The 17,648-nt window shown below is 36.9% G+C and overlaps 1 protein-coding gene across 5 annotated transcripts in view; it reads left to right on the forward strand.

The window, feature by feature from the left end:
* The first annotated feature begins 4,427 nt into the window (after window positions 1–4,427).
* The window catches only part of rreb1a (ras responsive element binding protein 1a), a 56,245-nt gene continuing 43,024 nt past the window's right edge, over window positions 4,428–17,648 (forward strand). For 2 of the 5 annotated variants that reach the window (XM_067377287.1, XM_067377286.1), the window contains exon 1: window positions 4,428–4,711. Coding sequence is in view for 1 of the 5 variants with exons in the window: in XM_067377286.1 (XP_067233387.1) it covers window positions 4,672–4,711 (40 nt within the window). In the remaining 4 variants the exon portion in view is untranslated. Of the gene's footprint in view, window positions 4,712–5,601; window positions 5,637–17,648 lie in introns of those variants that run through there. The other 3 variants (XM_067377289.1, XM_067377290.1, XM_067377288.1) reach the window with 2 other exon arrangements.

Below are 17,648 nucleotides of genomic sequence, written 5' to 3' on the forward strand. Positions count from 1 at the left end.
AAATGACACTGCGTTGGACATGTTACTGACTTTCCGAAAAATAACACAGCCGCAATTCTCCTGCGATGCATGTATACGCCCCAAACTCACACCATTGGCTGAGAGTCTCCTCTGAGACCCCTGATTGGTTAACACAAAATATTTGTATGTTTATAGTAGTCAGAACGTTAAAAAGTTATCTTGAATAATCTATTGGCTTTTCATCAGTAGCGCTTTACCTTACCTTATTAAAAATGCATACTGACAACAAATATCAACAGTTTAAGGTCGTTTTTGTCAGTGCATCGCACACTAAATATATTTAAAACAAAACTCCAGCGCAATTCTGCCTGTCACCAAGAGATGGAGCCATTATCTCTTCTGAGCACTCGTTGCGCGCCATCTCATTTCCGCTGCTTCAGTCACATCATCTCACATCACTCCGGAGGATTAAACAATTAATCTTCATCTCCCTTTAAAAAGAACAAACAAATTCACTGTTATTTGTTGTATTGTTTTATGCGTTTAAACATTTTGTCAGATAACGTATGGAAGGAAAGTTGATACAATGAACTGATGCAATGAACTAAAGTGGAACAAAATATTAAGCACCATATTTAATCGCAAACAACAAAACCTGCAAAATTTCTGCCCTTTCACAATGACAACCCACAAATTCATCACATATTCATGTCGAAAGATGTGACCGGATAATCTAGAGACATACATACACATGAAAATTTAAACAGGCAGATCTGGTTGGGTGAAGTGTCCCTATAGCAGTGTCTTCTCATGTCCTCACAGATTAGATCCAACTCCTTCCTCATTACTTATTTTCACGTCATACAGACCAGAACATCCATCATGAAAGCCCTACTGCATAATCGTTCTGAGCTAAGCATCACATGCTCACGCTCCAATGATTTAGAGAGTAAACGGTTCACTTTTTGAAATTAGAAAATGTAAGGCCAGCTTGGGAATTTACTCCAGTCAGGGCTTGAAAATATGAGCTCATTTTCATCACAAAGCTGTTTTGATTCATAATACAGAGAACCTCTTATTGTATGTGGTCAAACTAGCATTAGCAAACATATGTTTTGAGCCATTTGTACACAAATAAGCATAACCTATAAGTTAATTTAATTTTTTAGCAATGCAGTAATCAATCTTGATTAACAGGTTGAAAAATCAACTGTTTAACTTTGTAAAGCTTCAAACAGTTATCTGGTTTGACATCTTATTAATTAGCATGCTAATTTTATCTACAATGAGGTAGAACCACAGATGTTTCAATGGCTGATAAATACACAAATGTGATTCGGTACTCTTAAAAATTAAGGTTCTTTATCGGCATCTGGGGTTCCATTAAGAACCTTTAACATCCACGGAACCTCTCCATAGTGAAAAAATAGGTTAACTGAAAAGTTATTTTTGGGAATCCAAGATTTGAATCCAATCCTTTTGGATTCATTAATGGTGTTTATTAATAAACAGAAAAGTGGATTGATTGTTTGCGCCCACAGAAATTTGAGGGGGGCAGCACAACAAACGACTGTTAGCCAAGAATCATCCATCACCATAGGAAACCAGTTTTTCACTTCTTCTCCAACCATCCATATCTTTGAAGAAGCTAGCCTTCTGGAACCTGCAAATGTAGAGCATTAACATTGAAGAACTGCCTTAAATTTAACATGCAAATGGCTGTTTTATAATAGCCTACATGCTGATTTTGCCACATTCAGTCAGTTATTTCTCTAAACCGGAGTGCAATCGTGCGAAAAGCATGAGAAGTTCAGTATGTTGTTTAGCCACTGCAGTTTCATCCATAAAAAAGTAACCATCATTTGTCCAGGGCAAGCCTTCCTGATATGGTCTGATTAAAAGGTTTTCCTTTTTAAACTGTGGAAATAGCTCCAGTATGATGATGGAGCGTGCAGTGCAGTGTGGGATGGCTCTGAGTCTCTGTCCTCAGACTGCACTGCTGAGGTATTCTTTCAGGCTCACTCACAGAGGATAAAGGAAACCTTTTGTTGCTGTGAAAGGTTGTTCCCTAGCAACAGGGTTGCATTTGGAAGCCTAGGTGACGGTCAATAAATAACATCACTCTCAAGTTTCGGCTAGTTTAGAGATGGAGGTCTCACTGCATCTTGTCTTACTTTGTGTGCTGTGTAGATTTGTAGGCCTTTCAGTATAACCTGTCTTCCAGTGTAGGTGTAGTTTACATGAAAATGAAAGAAATGGACCATAGCTTTAATTGCTTATTAGCATATTTGACCAACAGAACTGAAGTATTGTTCTTTTTGGTGGCGCTCTGCAAAGATGCCATGCTTGAACACTCAACAACCATGCAGACTTTGGGGAGGAAATGATAAACTGCTCAAACAAGTTATTCATTGACCCATATAGAGTTTCTGAACAGAGCACCAAAACTCCTCAAACTCTGGACACATTCAGAACTGTAAAGCAAATACTTTGTGTTGTTTAATATGTGCAGTTAAACACAAGCTGAGACAAGCTGTTGCGTATTAATCGATCGGAATTACAGGATGATGAAGTTCTCAGTAGACGGTCAATTATAATATCCAGTATCGCTGTGGAAAAGGATGCCTGGTTGCGGGTGTAGTTGGGGCAGGTTTGGCCAGTTGAATCAGCCTGAGCTGGTGGGGGAGGATGGGGAGGAGGGTCTAATATCCTGCTATCAGCACCAGGAGGAATTTGCAGCTTTAACCACTGACAACAGACACAACCTTATGCTTGATAAAACCCTTTAAACTTCAGTCCTCATCAGTGCCCTCGCAGCTCTTGTGCACTTGATGTTTTTATTTCTCATTACAGCCTGTTGCATGCCAGACTAAATTATTTTTATTTTCTTTAAAGTGTTATGTCTAACTTCATTTTTATTCTTTAAAGTGATTCATGTATTTTTATTTGTCTGTATTTGTTGTTTTACACAATTTTATTTGTGCACCGCTAGACAACCCGATCTTACAACAATTCGTACGTATTTTACGAAGTGGCTAATTCGTACAAATTTGTACAACCTCACTCGAATTACTACAAATTAGTACGTTTTTTGCTAAATCGTATGCATTTTACGAGTTGCCAAATTCGTACGAACCCCTAACCACCCCCCTAAACCTCAATCGTATGAATTAGAGTAGGGTCGCACAAATTCATAAATTAGCACTTCGAAAAATACGTACAAATTGGTCGTGAGATAGCGTTGGCTAAGATGCTTTTTAATACAATGTAAAAAAATATTTTCATGATTTGTTATTTTTTTCTTTTGTCAAATCAACATGTGGTTATGATAACATAATATTTTGAGTTTCTGTTGATTAAACCAATCGCCTTCATTGTATTAACTCAAATTTTTAATTTAAATGAACTTTTGAGGTCTTTTTTAAGTTATGTATTTGAATGTATTTGTCATGCCAGTAAAACGTTATAAAATATCAATATAGACAAGTGCAACTAATTATAATATTGTGTATTCTTTGTATTTTAATAATGTATGTTTTTTTTTTATTATTTATGTTGAATTAATGAGTCTTCCTAAACAGATGGGATAATGCCAATATTGATAATTTGCAAAAAAAATTACTACAATAATAATAATAATTTTATTGTTTATGTTTTATTTCTTTAATTTTTTTATTATTATTGATGTTATTTATCATTAATTTTTTTTTTGTAAGTTCCTAACCACATAACGTTAATACAGTAAAATATCATTTGCAAACTACTACAACTACTTTATTTATTTTTTTATATTTATTTTACTTTTTTTTTTTGCCAATCAATAAGTCTGTATATTTTTGTCTTCCCATATACTGACAAAAATTTGGTGTAGGATTTTCTTTTACTCAGAAATTGCTAGTAAATTACAATTACAAAGAAATGGCAATCAATAAAACATGAAATTTTGAAGTAAAAAGACTGAAATTGTATTTTATTGTAAATCTTTTTTTACTACTTTAATTTTTTTGCAGTGTTTTGACATGATATAAATGTTGATACAGATAAAATGCACTTATTATTTGTATTGTTTATATTTAATTTATTTACAATCTTTTTATTGTAAATAATTTTTGTGAGTCTTCCTAACTACATGGGATAATGAAGATCATTTGCAAAGATTTACTACTACTACTATTATTATTATTATTTCATTTTTTTAAATCTACTTTTTAGTTTTAGTTCATTTTTGAACCTCCTTTGTCAAATAGTTTGTAAATTTTGTTTTTATTTTTTAAAGTAACTGTCGTGTGTCTTCCAACACAGATACGATGCACGTTTGTGTGCTTATATTATTGTTGTTACAGTATTTGTGAAAGAACAGGCTAACTTTTTGTATGGGATGCTTGTCTGTGGCTGCAGCTTCAGTAACACGCGTCCCCTTGGAGACTAGAGCAAGAGCAACACGTGATACTCCGCCTTACTTATCAGCTTTAGAGGAGAGAGAGAGAGAGACGCAGTGGGAGGAAAACGAAATAAGCGTTTTCCTCTCTCCTCCCTAAAGCATCTCGGCGTGGGGGGAATTTGGGAGAGTGGGGAACTCAAACGCAAAGTTGACGAACTTTGCACATCTTTTACAAACGCCATTTTGATTCCTCTCCGGAACAACTTTTGCAGCTTCTTTTTTTTTTTTTTCTTTCTCTCTCTCCTCAGCTCATCATCACCATCATCATCATGTCTCGGCGAAAGCAACCCAACCCCAACAAAGTCAAACGTAAGTTACTCGGCTCTCCTAAAACTCTCTCGTGGGCCTGTTGTGTGTTTATTTGATGTGTTTTAGCTTAAGTTCGTGTTGGAGTCAGAGGGAAAGTTAATGTGGAGTAAGAGGACACTTTTTTTCCAACTTCAGCTTCCTCGTTGCGCGAGGAGAGAGAGACCTGATGCTCACGCGCACAGCCCAAACCTGCCCCAAACAACACCGTTTCTCTAAGACAACGGCGTGTTTAGGTGCACACAACTTTGGGTTCATCTTTACCAACTTTTTAATGAGATATAGAAGTTGTTGCATGCGGTGATGGGGTTCAAAGTCTGTTGCTGTTAGCTAGCGTTAAGCTAACGCGCTGCTGTCGCGCGGAGCATCACATCTCGCGTGCACTTTGATCGCTTCGGCTCGAGCTGGTTCTGCCACGCTTCGATCGTTATCGATCATCGAAAATGTCGTTTTAAATGCATATCTTTTGGTTTTTATGTTTTTTTTGGGTGGTTTGTTTGTTTGTTTGTTTGTTCTACTTCGACAACAACCTGTTGCGTCACAAAGTTTGTTTATCTGTTCAAGGATGGCCTATATTTGATCACGAAACCAGGTAGTTCAGGTAGTTGCAATTTGAGGAAAGAAAATTCGGTTCGTTTTTTATCGTCGAAAGCTTGTCGCCTGTCACATTATTAATCTCTGTTTTAGGATTATTTAACATGTGCATCATCAAAGTAAACGCGTTAGGTCTTTTAAATTATGTTTTAAAGTGTTTCAGCAAGTTTTATTAAAAGTTTGTCGTTGTGAACTGAAGGAATGGATGAGTCCGCTCGGTCTCTCGGGAGACGGCAGCAGAGCTCGCGCTGGTTAGATAATGGTTGCTAGGCATTTGTGTTCCGTCTCTTTTCCGCCCCTCCTCGGTGAGGCAGAAACTTCAGGAGAGCCGGAGGTAAACGTGGCAAATTCACTCGCCACATTTTGTGCATCATCCTCGGTGTCTTTTATGATTTTAATATGCTTTTTGATGAAGTTATGCAGTCAAAAAGTAACTAGTTATTAGTATTTAAAGGGATAGCTCACCCCAAAATTAATTCTGTCATCTTTTACTCACCCTCAAGTTGTTCCAAACCTGAATAAATTTCTTAGTTCTGCTGAACACATGTTTGTTAAAAAGGAAATTCTGTCATCATTTTCTTTTCTTTTCTTTTTATTTTTGGGGCAAACTGTCCCTTCAAGCAAGGCCTCTGGCAACCATAGTCATGATAAAATACACTACAACATCAAGAGTTTTGTGTGATATATTGCTGGAACAATATAAAGTGATGGATAAAATTGGCTATTGGCTTGTACATCAGTGAACATATGAATGACTTTGCAAAATCATATTTACAAGTGAGAAACTCGGATCGACACTTTGCAGAAATGCTTACCTATAATATAAATAATATCATAATTTATCCGTAATATATATATATAGAGATCAGTGAGTGGAAGCAAGTCTGTAGCAAATAATGTCTTCCACTCAACTTTCACGGTTTGCTTCACATTTAGTTGTCACACCATGACATAAGTGACCTTAAATAAGTAATAGAAATGAATATCTTCTATAATTTTGAATTTAGATGTAGTTAAATGAAGCCAAAGCATCAAGCGTTTGAGTGTCACCAAGTAATTGGCAAACTAAAAGACGGTTTGGAACGGTGTGACACGGAGCAACAGAGACTTCTATAATCACTTGGCTCCGGCTCCACTCCAGGTTTTCCATTTTGCACTCCAGTGAAGCTGACTTCCAAAACACCCATTCCATGCTCCGCTTCCACTTCACGCCACTTACATACCCTGGTCTGGAGTGGACTGGTACAAATAATAAAAAGTCCCATTACTGCTCAACCAATCACATTAGACGACCAAAACTAGTTTTGGGGGGTCGTGGCAAATAAAGATGTTTCCCTTTGCCTCTTTGGCCTTCTTTTAAAGGAAGGGAGGAGAGGACAGATCCGGATCAGCAGTTCACATTCCATTACGAAATTCAACACTGTAGACGAGCAGAGTCAAGAGCTGCAGCAGTGCACTATCACTACACAGACATCATGTCTTCTCTCCATCTCTAAATATAAGATCTTATGTGACCCCTTAAAATAAAAGCCCCACCTGATGTATTTAGCTGGACCATAAAGATGACAGAAAGCACATTTTCTGTGCTTTTCCCTCAAAATAATGATATTAAAGTTTGGCAGAGAACGGTCATGTTATGAATAGGACCGTACAAAGGCCTTGCAGCCAGTCTTAAAGGATCAGCTTGATGATGTTGTGGCTAAAGAAGGAGGATGTTTCCATGTAGTTTTGTTTGTTTCCTCTTTGGCTAAGGCTAATAGGAAAGTTTGCACTCATATTTGTTCTCTTTTTATTTTTAGAGATACATTCTAGAATTTCTGAAATATGCATTTGCACTTTTTTTGTTCTCTGAGCTATGCTAATGGTTTTTATGAGGTGTTTTCTTACCGTTTTCACATGCAGGATCTAGTGAATGAGATCTCAGAGGAAACAGATTGATGCTAAGCTTTTAGGGAAGTTTTCAGATTCCATTTTAGTCAGGGCCGTAACCACCATAGACATTGAAGGGGACAAGTCCGCCCCCAATAATTAAAAATGGCCAAATTGCCCCCAATATTTGATGATATTGATGCTGCTCTGCTGTACTCCATTATCCACCTCTCTGTTTGTTGTTAGGATTACAAAAAAGTTTTAAAAGTTAAATTTTTAGACTGGTCTGCCTCAGCGGTCTAACAGCGCTGTCAGAATGAGTGAGCTGGCCAGTCAGATCAAAGAAGGCGGGGCTTACTGTTCACAGACGAGTTTGAATTCCAGTGCAGTTCTTTTGTTTTAGCACTAACGTAGCTAAATATTTAATATTTGACGACTGTTTATGATTGAAATCGGCGAACGACTGTAATATCTAGTGATGCAAACTACTCAACATTTTTATGAAATTTTGCCATTTTGGATTGAAAACATGCTATTGATTAATATATGATTCATGTAATACATATCTGAATGTGACAATACATGAAAAGTTTTGCTTTTTTGACATTAGACATAAAAATGTGAAAAAAAAAAAAAATATAATAATAATAATAATAATAATAATAATAATATATATATATATATGATTTGCAAATAGTTTAAATGGATAACTTAACAACTTATTTCTTTTTTTGTTATTCCCTTAAATCCCTTTTAATCTTTTAATTATTTAATTCCTTTTAATTAGAGCTGTCAAAAGTACTGACTTCAGTACCAAGTCGGTACTGAATTTTTAAAAATGTGACACTTTGAGCGCTGTTGAGCAGAACACCTCTGATTGGTCATTGTGTTCACATGCTCATCAGATATGTTAGCGAATGTCTACAATGATCAACGCATAGTGTTTGTATTTGAAAGCGTTTTGAAAGCGCCACATTTTTAAAATGTTAGTACATAGGGCCCTATAATTTCCGCGATCATGGAATCACGGACGGAATCGCGGAATCCATTCATAAAAACGGAATTTACTATATAACGCGGAATGTCACGGAATTTGTCAAATTTTTGATAAATGAATTAAAAGCAGGTCGGTGCACGTAAATTAAATCGCGATATAGACTAGTGACTGTGAATATTAAACCACAAAAATAAACTATTTAAACATGAATCCTGCATGCCTTTGTGAATCAAATGATGCGGAAGCGCAGTTTCATTTAACGTTACCTCACTCCGCCTCACACACAATCGCGCGGGCGCACATGCAACGCTCGAAGTGTTTTCATCCTCTGTCGCCTCACTATATGAACACACAAATTAATCTCCAGAGCTGCTCTAAAAAAGTCACTTCATCAGCATTTAACCGCTTCGTTTGAGAAAACTACCGTCATAAACACAGAGAAACTAAAGCTCTAAGCAAACCGTCAAAATAAAAGTTTGATTTAACTTGACAGAAACATATTACTGTTGTACAGTAGAATTTAGATAAATTAATTGAATAATAAATTATTAAAATATATTTTAAACAATCTGTGTTTCTTCCATGTTTTAATTTTAACAGTAAAGCTCTGTTGTGCAGCACATTGTTTGACAAAGTTTTTCATGATTAAAAGATAAATTAAATAGTATGCGTTCATTAGATTGCCAGAAAAATTTAAATACACAACAGAACTTCTGAAAAAAATAAAAAAATTAATAAAAATATATTTTTAAATGAATTAATATTGTTGTTTTTAAGAATTCAATTAATTAGACATGCTTTTTGATTATTAAAATGGAATTAAACCATTAAAATAGAATCCAGAAAACAGAATTTGGTAAAAATAAAATTTGAGGGGAAAGAATAAAATGTAGGGCCCTAAAAACGTTCAATTTTTTTGTTAAACTTTTATTAAATTGTTATTAAATTGGACAAGATACATTATTTCAATAAATTAGACATGCTTTTTGATTACTAAAATTTAATTCAATCATTAAAATGGAGTCAAAAAATAAATAAAACGGAAAAAAAACGGAATCCAGAAAAATTAAAACGGAAAAAACGGAATTTGGGAAAAAATAAAACGGAATTTGGGAAAAAATAAAACGGATTTTATAGGGCCCTAAGTACCGACTTGGTACTTTTGACATCTCTACTTTTAATAAAAAAATTACCCAATAAAAGTGTTCAATGTTCAAGACATGGTTACGAGTCCCAGTGAATAGAATCCCATGCATAATATCCCAGTCAGTGTGAATTGCTATCCTTAATTGTTTAATTGTTTATGCATTCTCAAATGCTTGAAATCAGGTGTTCAGTCGGTTTTGGGATTTTTTTTAGGGATAATTAAAAGTATATCACCCTCCCTCGGGTCTCATGAGTGTCCTGGGTATTGACATTATCTAAATTCATTAAAGTAATTCCCATGATATCTACACAGCAGGCCTAGTTGTGGCTGCCAAAAGATAAACACTTTACAGCACTGCTTTGCATCAATGACCTCCTCAGATTTACATTTCATTTGATTTGATTTTCTATCTTCGATAGTTGGACCATTCTATCTGGAATGCTTTGTAAATAATTGATCTCAGATTCAATTTGCGTAAAGTGGATTTGAAACATCACATCTTGTTATACCTTTTATAGCTGGTAACATTAAGCAGATGTACCTGGTTAATGCATATACATCCATTCATTCAAAATGTTTTGCTGCACATCTTATCGGATTTATTGGTTATTAATACTATTGAAGTCAAAATGAGGCCTTACACATGTGCATTAGGGGACCTAATGGTGGTGGTCCTGTTATCCTGATGAAGAGGGACCTGCTTTTGGCCTTGGGGCAGGATGGGTTGGCCCTTTGGCTCCCAGGCTATATTTATCCTGCCTTTTTTAGATAAGATTATATTCCACCCTTCTGTGGGGCGTGTAGCGGAGGCAGGGACACAGCAGGAGAACGTCGTGGATGGAGTGAGAGATGGAGGAAAATGAGCCCTAAGGTGTAGGCCTATTTGTAGTTTTCCCCCCACAAATTAGGTGTTTATCCATAAATATTAGAATGTTGTTGTATAAGTATACACACTTAGCATCACACAAAAGAACTAGATATTCAAATAGACAAGGTCGTTCAAGAATGGCGTCAATTAGTTGATGTAGCAGAGTTTTAAGTGTTTGTTGATGGTATTAGCACACAGATTAGCTTGTGTTTTATTAAAACGAGTGGCTTATTTTAGAGTGACACGGGCATGCTTCTGTCTGGATGTCCTTACAAGAATAGTTTTGGGTGCTGACACTTTAGCTCCAGCTATATTTGTGGTTGTCCTGGTTGAAGTCCCTCACTGCCTATAGTTTGTTAACGCAGTCAGAAAAATGCAGACATTTCATGAATGCTGCTCTGCCTCCTTCTCACCGTGGCTCATTATCGTTAGATGTGTCATATATGGGATTGAAGGCTTAACCTCAAAAATTCAACCAATCCTCTCTGTGATTGCAGGAGATTGCTGTCATGGCCCTCACAGGCAGCACTTATCTTTGGCTGTGAAAACATGAAAAACATGTTTGGTTCAGTTAGTAACAGTGAAGCTGCAGGAAAAGTAGCAGTTGCAGTAGATAGATATATAGTTCAGAACAACAGTTCAGATTGATTCAATTTGAGCTTCAATTCAAATTGTGAAAAACTTATTCAAAATGACTTGATCTACTTTTGCTAAGACAAGCATGACTATTAAAAAGTTGTAATATTCTTTTCTTCCTCATCGTACGGAACTTAGTCCATGGGGAGTTAATTGAAAGTTTGGATGCTTGTGGTTTGCTATTGGTGGATCTCATGTGAGTGACAGGTTGCTCCGCCCTCACGCCAGTAAACATATAATCAGAAAAGAGATTTTTTTGATTAAGGATTATGACGCACATGAATTTAAAAAAAAATTATGTGCACAGAAAACATAATTTATTATAAATACTGCAATATTCCATTAAAAAAGAACCAATTTGATTTCATGATAACTTTAAAACCCTCAATAAAGCAGCCACATAGCAATCAGAACACATTATTCCTACCATTGTGACATTGAGTTTTAGAAAGTCTGTTAATTTAGTTTTATTGTTTTTCTGCACTCAAAAAAAAAAAAAAAATGAATTTTTGGATTTACTTAAAAAAAATAGAAGTAGCATCAAGTGGATTCCATGCAACTATATTGAGTAATTTGTACAAATAACAATTTAGTTGCATGAACAAAATAAATTTAAGTAAAGCTGACAAATCATTTGGATTTGTCACTGTTATGTAATAGGGTAATAATAATAATCGTGTCCAAAATAAAAGTGTTTACGTAATATGTGTGTTGAGTATAATTATTTTGTATATTTAAATGCACACACATACATGTATATATTTAAGAAATATATGCATGTATAAATAAATATATTTATATATAAGTTATATTATATATAAATATATAAAATTTATATATAAAAAATTTATATAAATATAACTTTTTTTCATAAAATATATACATGTATGTGTGTGTATTCATATACATAATTATACAGACACACACATATATTACATAAACACAGAATTTTATCAGCCCTAGATTTATATGTTCAGTTTACTTAATAATGTTGTTTATCATGTATGGTGAACACATTTATTCACTTAATTTACCGTATTAAATTAACTGTTTGCTCTACAAAATGCATTCAAAAAATAAGTTGTTGAACAAATTTAATGGAGGCGCCACTCTTAATGGCATAAATGGTAACCACAAAATTCAAAAACATTACAGAAACTCCTCTAAATGTCCAACATAACTGAACATTAAACACTAACATAAACTAACAACATCTTTCCCTTTACTGAAAAACAGTAAATTTAGGGATTAAAGTGTTATTTTATATATTTACTCGAATACAGTCCCTTGCAAAGCATGCTGGGAACTACGGATCCACTGCCCAGTCAGTTATGTAAACATTAATTTGTGCATTTCACTCAGCAATGTTAAGCTTATTGAACAAACACTAATTAAGTAAAGCTGACATTAAACAACTCGGTTTAATTAAGTTCATGTAGTTACATGAGTTTTTAAGTAATGTGAACAAGGATAGTTTGAGTGAAACTAACAACAGTGAAAGTTATTTTTTTCAGTGTGTTGGTTTATTTGAAAAGTTTCATTCAAGTGATTGATTGCCATGCTTTTAAAGTCTGTAGCTTTAGAATTGTGGAGAATCTTTCATCAGAGCACTGACCCAATCATTTGCCATGTTTACCATTCATCAGGCTAATGGGCCATCAGGCTGAATGCATCTTTTTGGTTTTTGACGACGCCTCACAAACACCGAAGCTATGTTATTGCAGCCCGTCTTATCACCTTTCCCCGCTTCTCCCCCGAGCTGCTCCAACCAGCAAATAAAGTTGGTATTTGCTAAGAGTTCAAAGTCTAACCCAACGGCTATCACCGATGTGAAAGAATGCCACAATGGAGAACAGGAGGGAGAGAGGGAGGCAGGGAAAATGGAGCTCCAGCAAGCTGAGAAGAGGAGATGAGAGGAAAGACAGGAAGTGAAACTTGCCTCTTCTTTGAGGTGGAGGGGAAAGAGATGAAGGAAGTGTTCGAACAATAGCGAGTTAGCTGCACGAATGTTTTCCCTCTCTGAGATTCAGACAGCTCTATGAACACAGTGATTTTGACTCCATCGTCCCTGTTTTTGCAGCTGTTTTATTCTCCACATTGTCTTGTTTCCTCAAGATAAGTGTTTAAACTGAAGTCATAATGATATATCATTATTTTTTTATTCATAATCTTTTATCAAAATAACTTCCCCTCCCTTTTGCAGCGACATGTCTTCTCTGATGACGTGTTTACTGGCATGGGGGTGGGGTAACCTGTCACTCACATAAGATCCACCAATAGCAACCATCCAATGAATTCCCAATGGGCAAAATCAAGTCCCACCCTACATTTTGTTTTTTTCCCTCATTCAAGAAGCCGTTTCACTCAGATATATGTCACGGTAGGAAAAGAAAAGATCACAACTTCTGTCTCATGCCGAATTTAAACGCTGTTGTAGAGTGGGCCGACTGATGTAGGGCTCTTTTTCTGTCTCAGCTCTCGTTTGCTCTCTCAAACCTGAAGCTCGCTCTCTCCCTCCCTGCCTGCTTCTCTCTTGCTGACTAAACAGTTTTGTCAGCTGGCAGTTGCTCGCAGGATTTGCGATAGCTTCTGGAGGCTGGGATGAGGGGGAGGGGTGGTACTCACAGGCAGCACTTGTTGCTTAGTGGAGCTGGCCGAGAGAAAAAGAAAAGGAGGGAGGGAAGAAAGGGTGGAACAGACAAGACGAGGGTGGTTGCAGAAAAGAAAAAAGAGGCCAGCAGCATCGCACAAGCAGTTTCTGTCTGATTACGTGTGAGGGAGATAGAGCGCAAATGAGACACTGCACTAATGTGTCATCTTGAGTTGGGGTTGGGACGGCTTGTGACCCAAAAAGGGTATTTTGTTGCAGCTTACCAATGGGTGGCGCAACGCATATTCTGCATCTGACACGTTTGAGGACATGCAGACAGGCCTTTGTGTAAACAGCGCAAATCTGGTCTTCTTATGTCAGGAGAAAGCCAAGAGCTTGCTGTTTGCTCCTGTCTGCTCAGCTGGTCTGCCACCTTGCCACTCGACAGACAACAAATATAGCCCGCAAGGATGAGCTGCCCTAATGACACCTTACCTGGCAGCCACAGTGCATGCTGGGAAAAGATGATGATAATCCTGAGATGCAGCTCGACAAACATGACGTTGACCACAGATCTGTTGGTGACGTTTATGGTCTTTGTTGTCTTTTTAAAAAAAAAAATTGTTTAACTAGTCAACTTAAAAATGTAACAACAATATGATTCAAGTAACATTCTCTTTATTAACCATCTGGTTTAAAAAAGTTCTCTTCCAAGTGCACCACACCTGAAGTGATGGTATAAATTAAAATAAATGACTTATTTGTTAAATATCTTTGCAGTAGTGTTGTCAAAAGTATTGACTTCGATACCAATTCAGTACTAAAATCTAAAAAAGGTGCTTTAAAAAAATAAAGTGCTCTGTGAAGAACGTCATTGATGTCTATTTACAACATGTTTTTGAAGCATTGATCATTGTAGCCAATCACAGACATATCTGATGAGCGTGTGAACACAGTGGCCAATTGGAGGTGTTTACGAATCTTCTCAACAGTGCTCAAAGCATCACATTTCTTAAATTTCAGTACCGACTTGGTACCGAAGTCGGTACTTTTGACAACACTACTTTGCAGAAAATATGCTTGAAATATGAAGGCAAATGTTGTACAAACGCATCTTAACTTATCTCCTATATACTCAGAAATAATATAAAATAAGAAAAATATTTCTTAGCCAAAAAGTAATAACAATAAATAACACCAGTAATAGGCTATTATTAAGAGCAAATGCCTTGTAAAAAAAAGAAAATAACCGCACCTTTCAGCCTGACACCATTATGCAATATGAAATATCAAACATACAGTAGTAGTTCTTTAAAGGTTTTTGCATTCCATTGCACTATTTCTCCTATTGTTTTAATGTTTGTTGGGTGTGTTGGACTGTTGCACTTGTGTCTCGTGTCTACTGCAGCATCTGAAATGTTAAGAAAAAGTTTAACTCGCATTTAATAACTTTGCTTGTTTTCCTATTCCACTGCCCACGCATTTCTGAGTGAACAGCCACTTAAGACTTGCAATGTGTTCTACGTTCATAGAGCGTCACACGAGAGATGTGCCATCATGTGGTCACATCATTTTCTTGTCTTAAGGGTTATCATTGCTGTATTGTCAACATGTATAATTGTAACGTTTGCTAACATTTTTATTCAAAAACACGATTTCTTGATTTAGAAATAATAAAATTGAGGCAAAACATCCAAATTATAATTAATTGAAAAAGTTGGGAAAATCAGCCCCACTGTATACTATGCAAGATAAAAATTGGGTGTGATTATCTTTAAGACATTTTGTTTACTAAATAAATGAATTGGCTTGTATATTGTCTTTGTACTAAAGTAAAATTTGAATATATAATATGGTTTAAAATACAGTAAAAATATTTTTTTTGAAATACTTACAATCGCATCGCATCCCACTAAGAGCCACTTTGAATGCCTAAGCAATATAATAGCAATGCCCTGGCACTAGGAAGGCGAGTTTTGTGTGTGCCCCACTCACATTTTCTTTTAGGTTCTTTTAGCATGTTTACTAAAGTGCAGTTCCATGGAAATGTTGAGTGTTGAGTGTGCTTTGTTTTCAGTCCACCCCTGGTTCTTATTTGAAGTCGCTCCATGTTGAATTCAATAATCAAGCTTTCCTGTAGCTGTTCATGCAGTGGAAACAGATAATTCAAGTACATAACATTCCCATTCATCCTCTTTTTCAAAACCGAACCATACACATCCACATCCACATCCACATCCACACACACATCCACACACACACACACACACACACACACACACACACACACACACACACACACACACACACACACACACACACACACACACACACACACACACACACACACACACACACACACACACACACACACACACACACACACACACACACACACACACACACACAATGTCCTGCCATCTCCTCTCATGAGCTGAAAAGGTACTGTTGTTTGTTCTGCAAACACAGGACACACCTCGTATCCACAGAGACCGGAGCTCATGCCCCTAGTCCTACTGCACCTCAGGCTCGTAAAGAAGTCAACCACACACCTTCTTGCAACCTCTTGTGCAAACACACGGGCCTCCACCTGAGAGCATCCCTTTGCACAGCTGCTAAGAGCGTATGGGGGATGGGGAGGATGAGATTACTGGACTGGCCTTGGGACGGAGGCGGAGACGCCGGGAGTGAGTGAAGGCAAAGAGGGGAGGAAGGGACTCGAGGCTTTAAAACTCTACCAGCATTCCTGTCTCGCACTTTCTTTAGTAAAAATGATCTTGCAAGTTTAGACAAAACAGTTGATCGCGTTTGACTTTTCGCATCTTAGTGATGTGATGACCAATTTCGCGCACTTCCAGAATCACCAGACATTTCCAGTCAGGACTACGGCTGAACGATTAATTGCATTTGCGGTAAAAAGTGAACGTAATCAAGAAAGTAATCCATACGGCTACAGAGAGTTAGTAAAGGCCTTCCAAATTGAAGTGATGCATTTTTGTTAGAAAAATATCCATCCTAGGTGTATATGACTTTCTTCTTTCTGATGAACATAATCGGAGTTATATTAATAAATATCCTGATGCATCCGAGCTTATAAATATTTATTAATATTTCTTTGATTATGTTCATCAGAAAGAAGTAAGTCATATTCACCTAGGATGGCTTGAGGGTGAGTAAAGCTTGGGCTAGTTTTCATTTGAAAGTGAACTAATCCTTTGAGACCAAAGACTAGGGATGCAAAGGGATGGAAAATTTCTGGTAAATTTCTGGAAACTTTCCAGGATTTTTGGAGACTTTAGGGAAATTTACTGGAAATTTTCCACCCTTTTGCATCCCTTCCAAAGACTGAAGATCAAAACGTACAGAAAAACATGCATTTTCAAATGTATCCGGATTAGTGTAGACATAACCTAAGATGCATGACAGTTATACCATGCAAGCATCAATGCTGAAGAAGTCTTCCTGAAAGCCACACGCGGTCCACTCATAAAATCTTAAAACCTTGAAAGAGTCATCGCACCAGGATAATAACACTCCTCGATGACAGGTCAGCCATTTCGAAATAACACCAGGCCACGCTCCTTCTGTTTAGGGACATCAGCATTAGAAAAGATAGAAAATGCTGATATGCCGGCTACTGTTTCCAAAATAAATGCGTCTTTGTGATGGAGCCGGCTGAAGTGATGTGAGAGGGGGTTGGGTTTGAGAGGTCTAGGGATCTAAAGTGGGTGCTCAAGCCCAATTTTGCGCTGCAAATTCGAATGGCCAGGTGAAAAGGTAGAGGTGTGTCTGCCCCACTGGTCTGGGGTTAATGGTACACCGTCTAGCTCCCATGGGAAACAAGGAGTCAATGGGGCAGGCTCTGCTGACGTGCCCCTGAGGAGACGGCACAAAAGACAGCGAGCAGGGTTCTTTCTTCTCCTGAAACCTGGCCTTTCCCATCAGGGGCTATGTACACAATGAGCAGACAGAAACGCTGCCCTCCTTCAACACCTACTTCACAGCAAGCCAACACGCACGGATATTTCTGAGGGACCCACCCAGATGACATGTGGAAAACCATGAAGTCAAATAAATAATGTAAAAGTCTCAATCTACTTGGATGAATCTCATTGCTGTTATATATATTATACAATTATATGGCTCAGATATTTATTGACAGTTTTTTTTGTTAGATTCACTCACTATTGGCATTTAATTTTTTTCCTGTACAATAGCTGGTTGGATTTCTCTGTGTGG

The sequence above is a fragment of the Chanodichthys erythropterus genome, chromosome 23 (genome assembly GCF_024489055.1).
Source record: "Chanodichthys erythropterus isolate Z2021 chromosome 23, ASM2448905v1, whole genome shotgun sequence".
NCBI lineage: Eukaryota > Metazoa > Chordata > Actinopteri > Cypriniformes > Xenocyprididae > Chanodichthys > Chanodichthys erythropterus.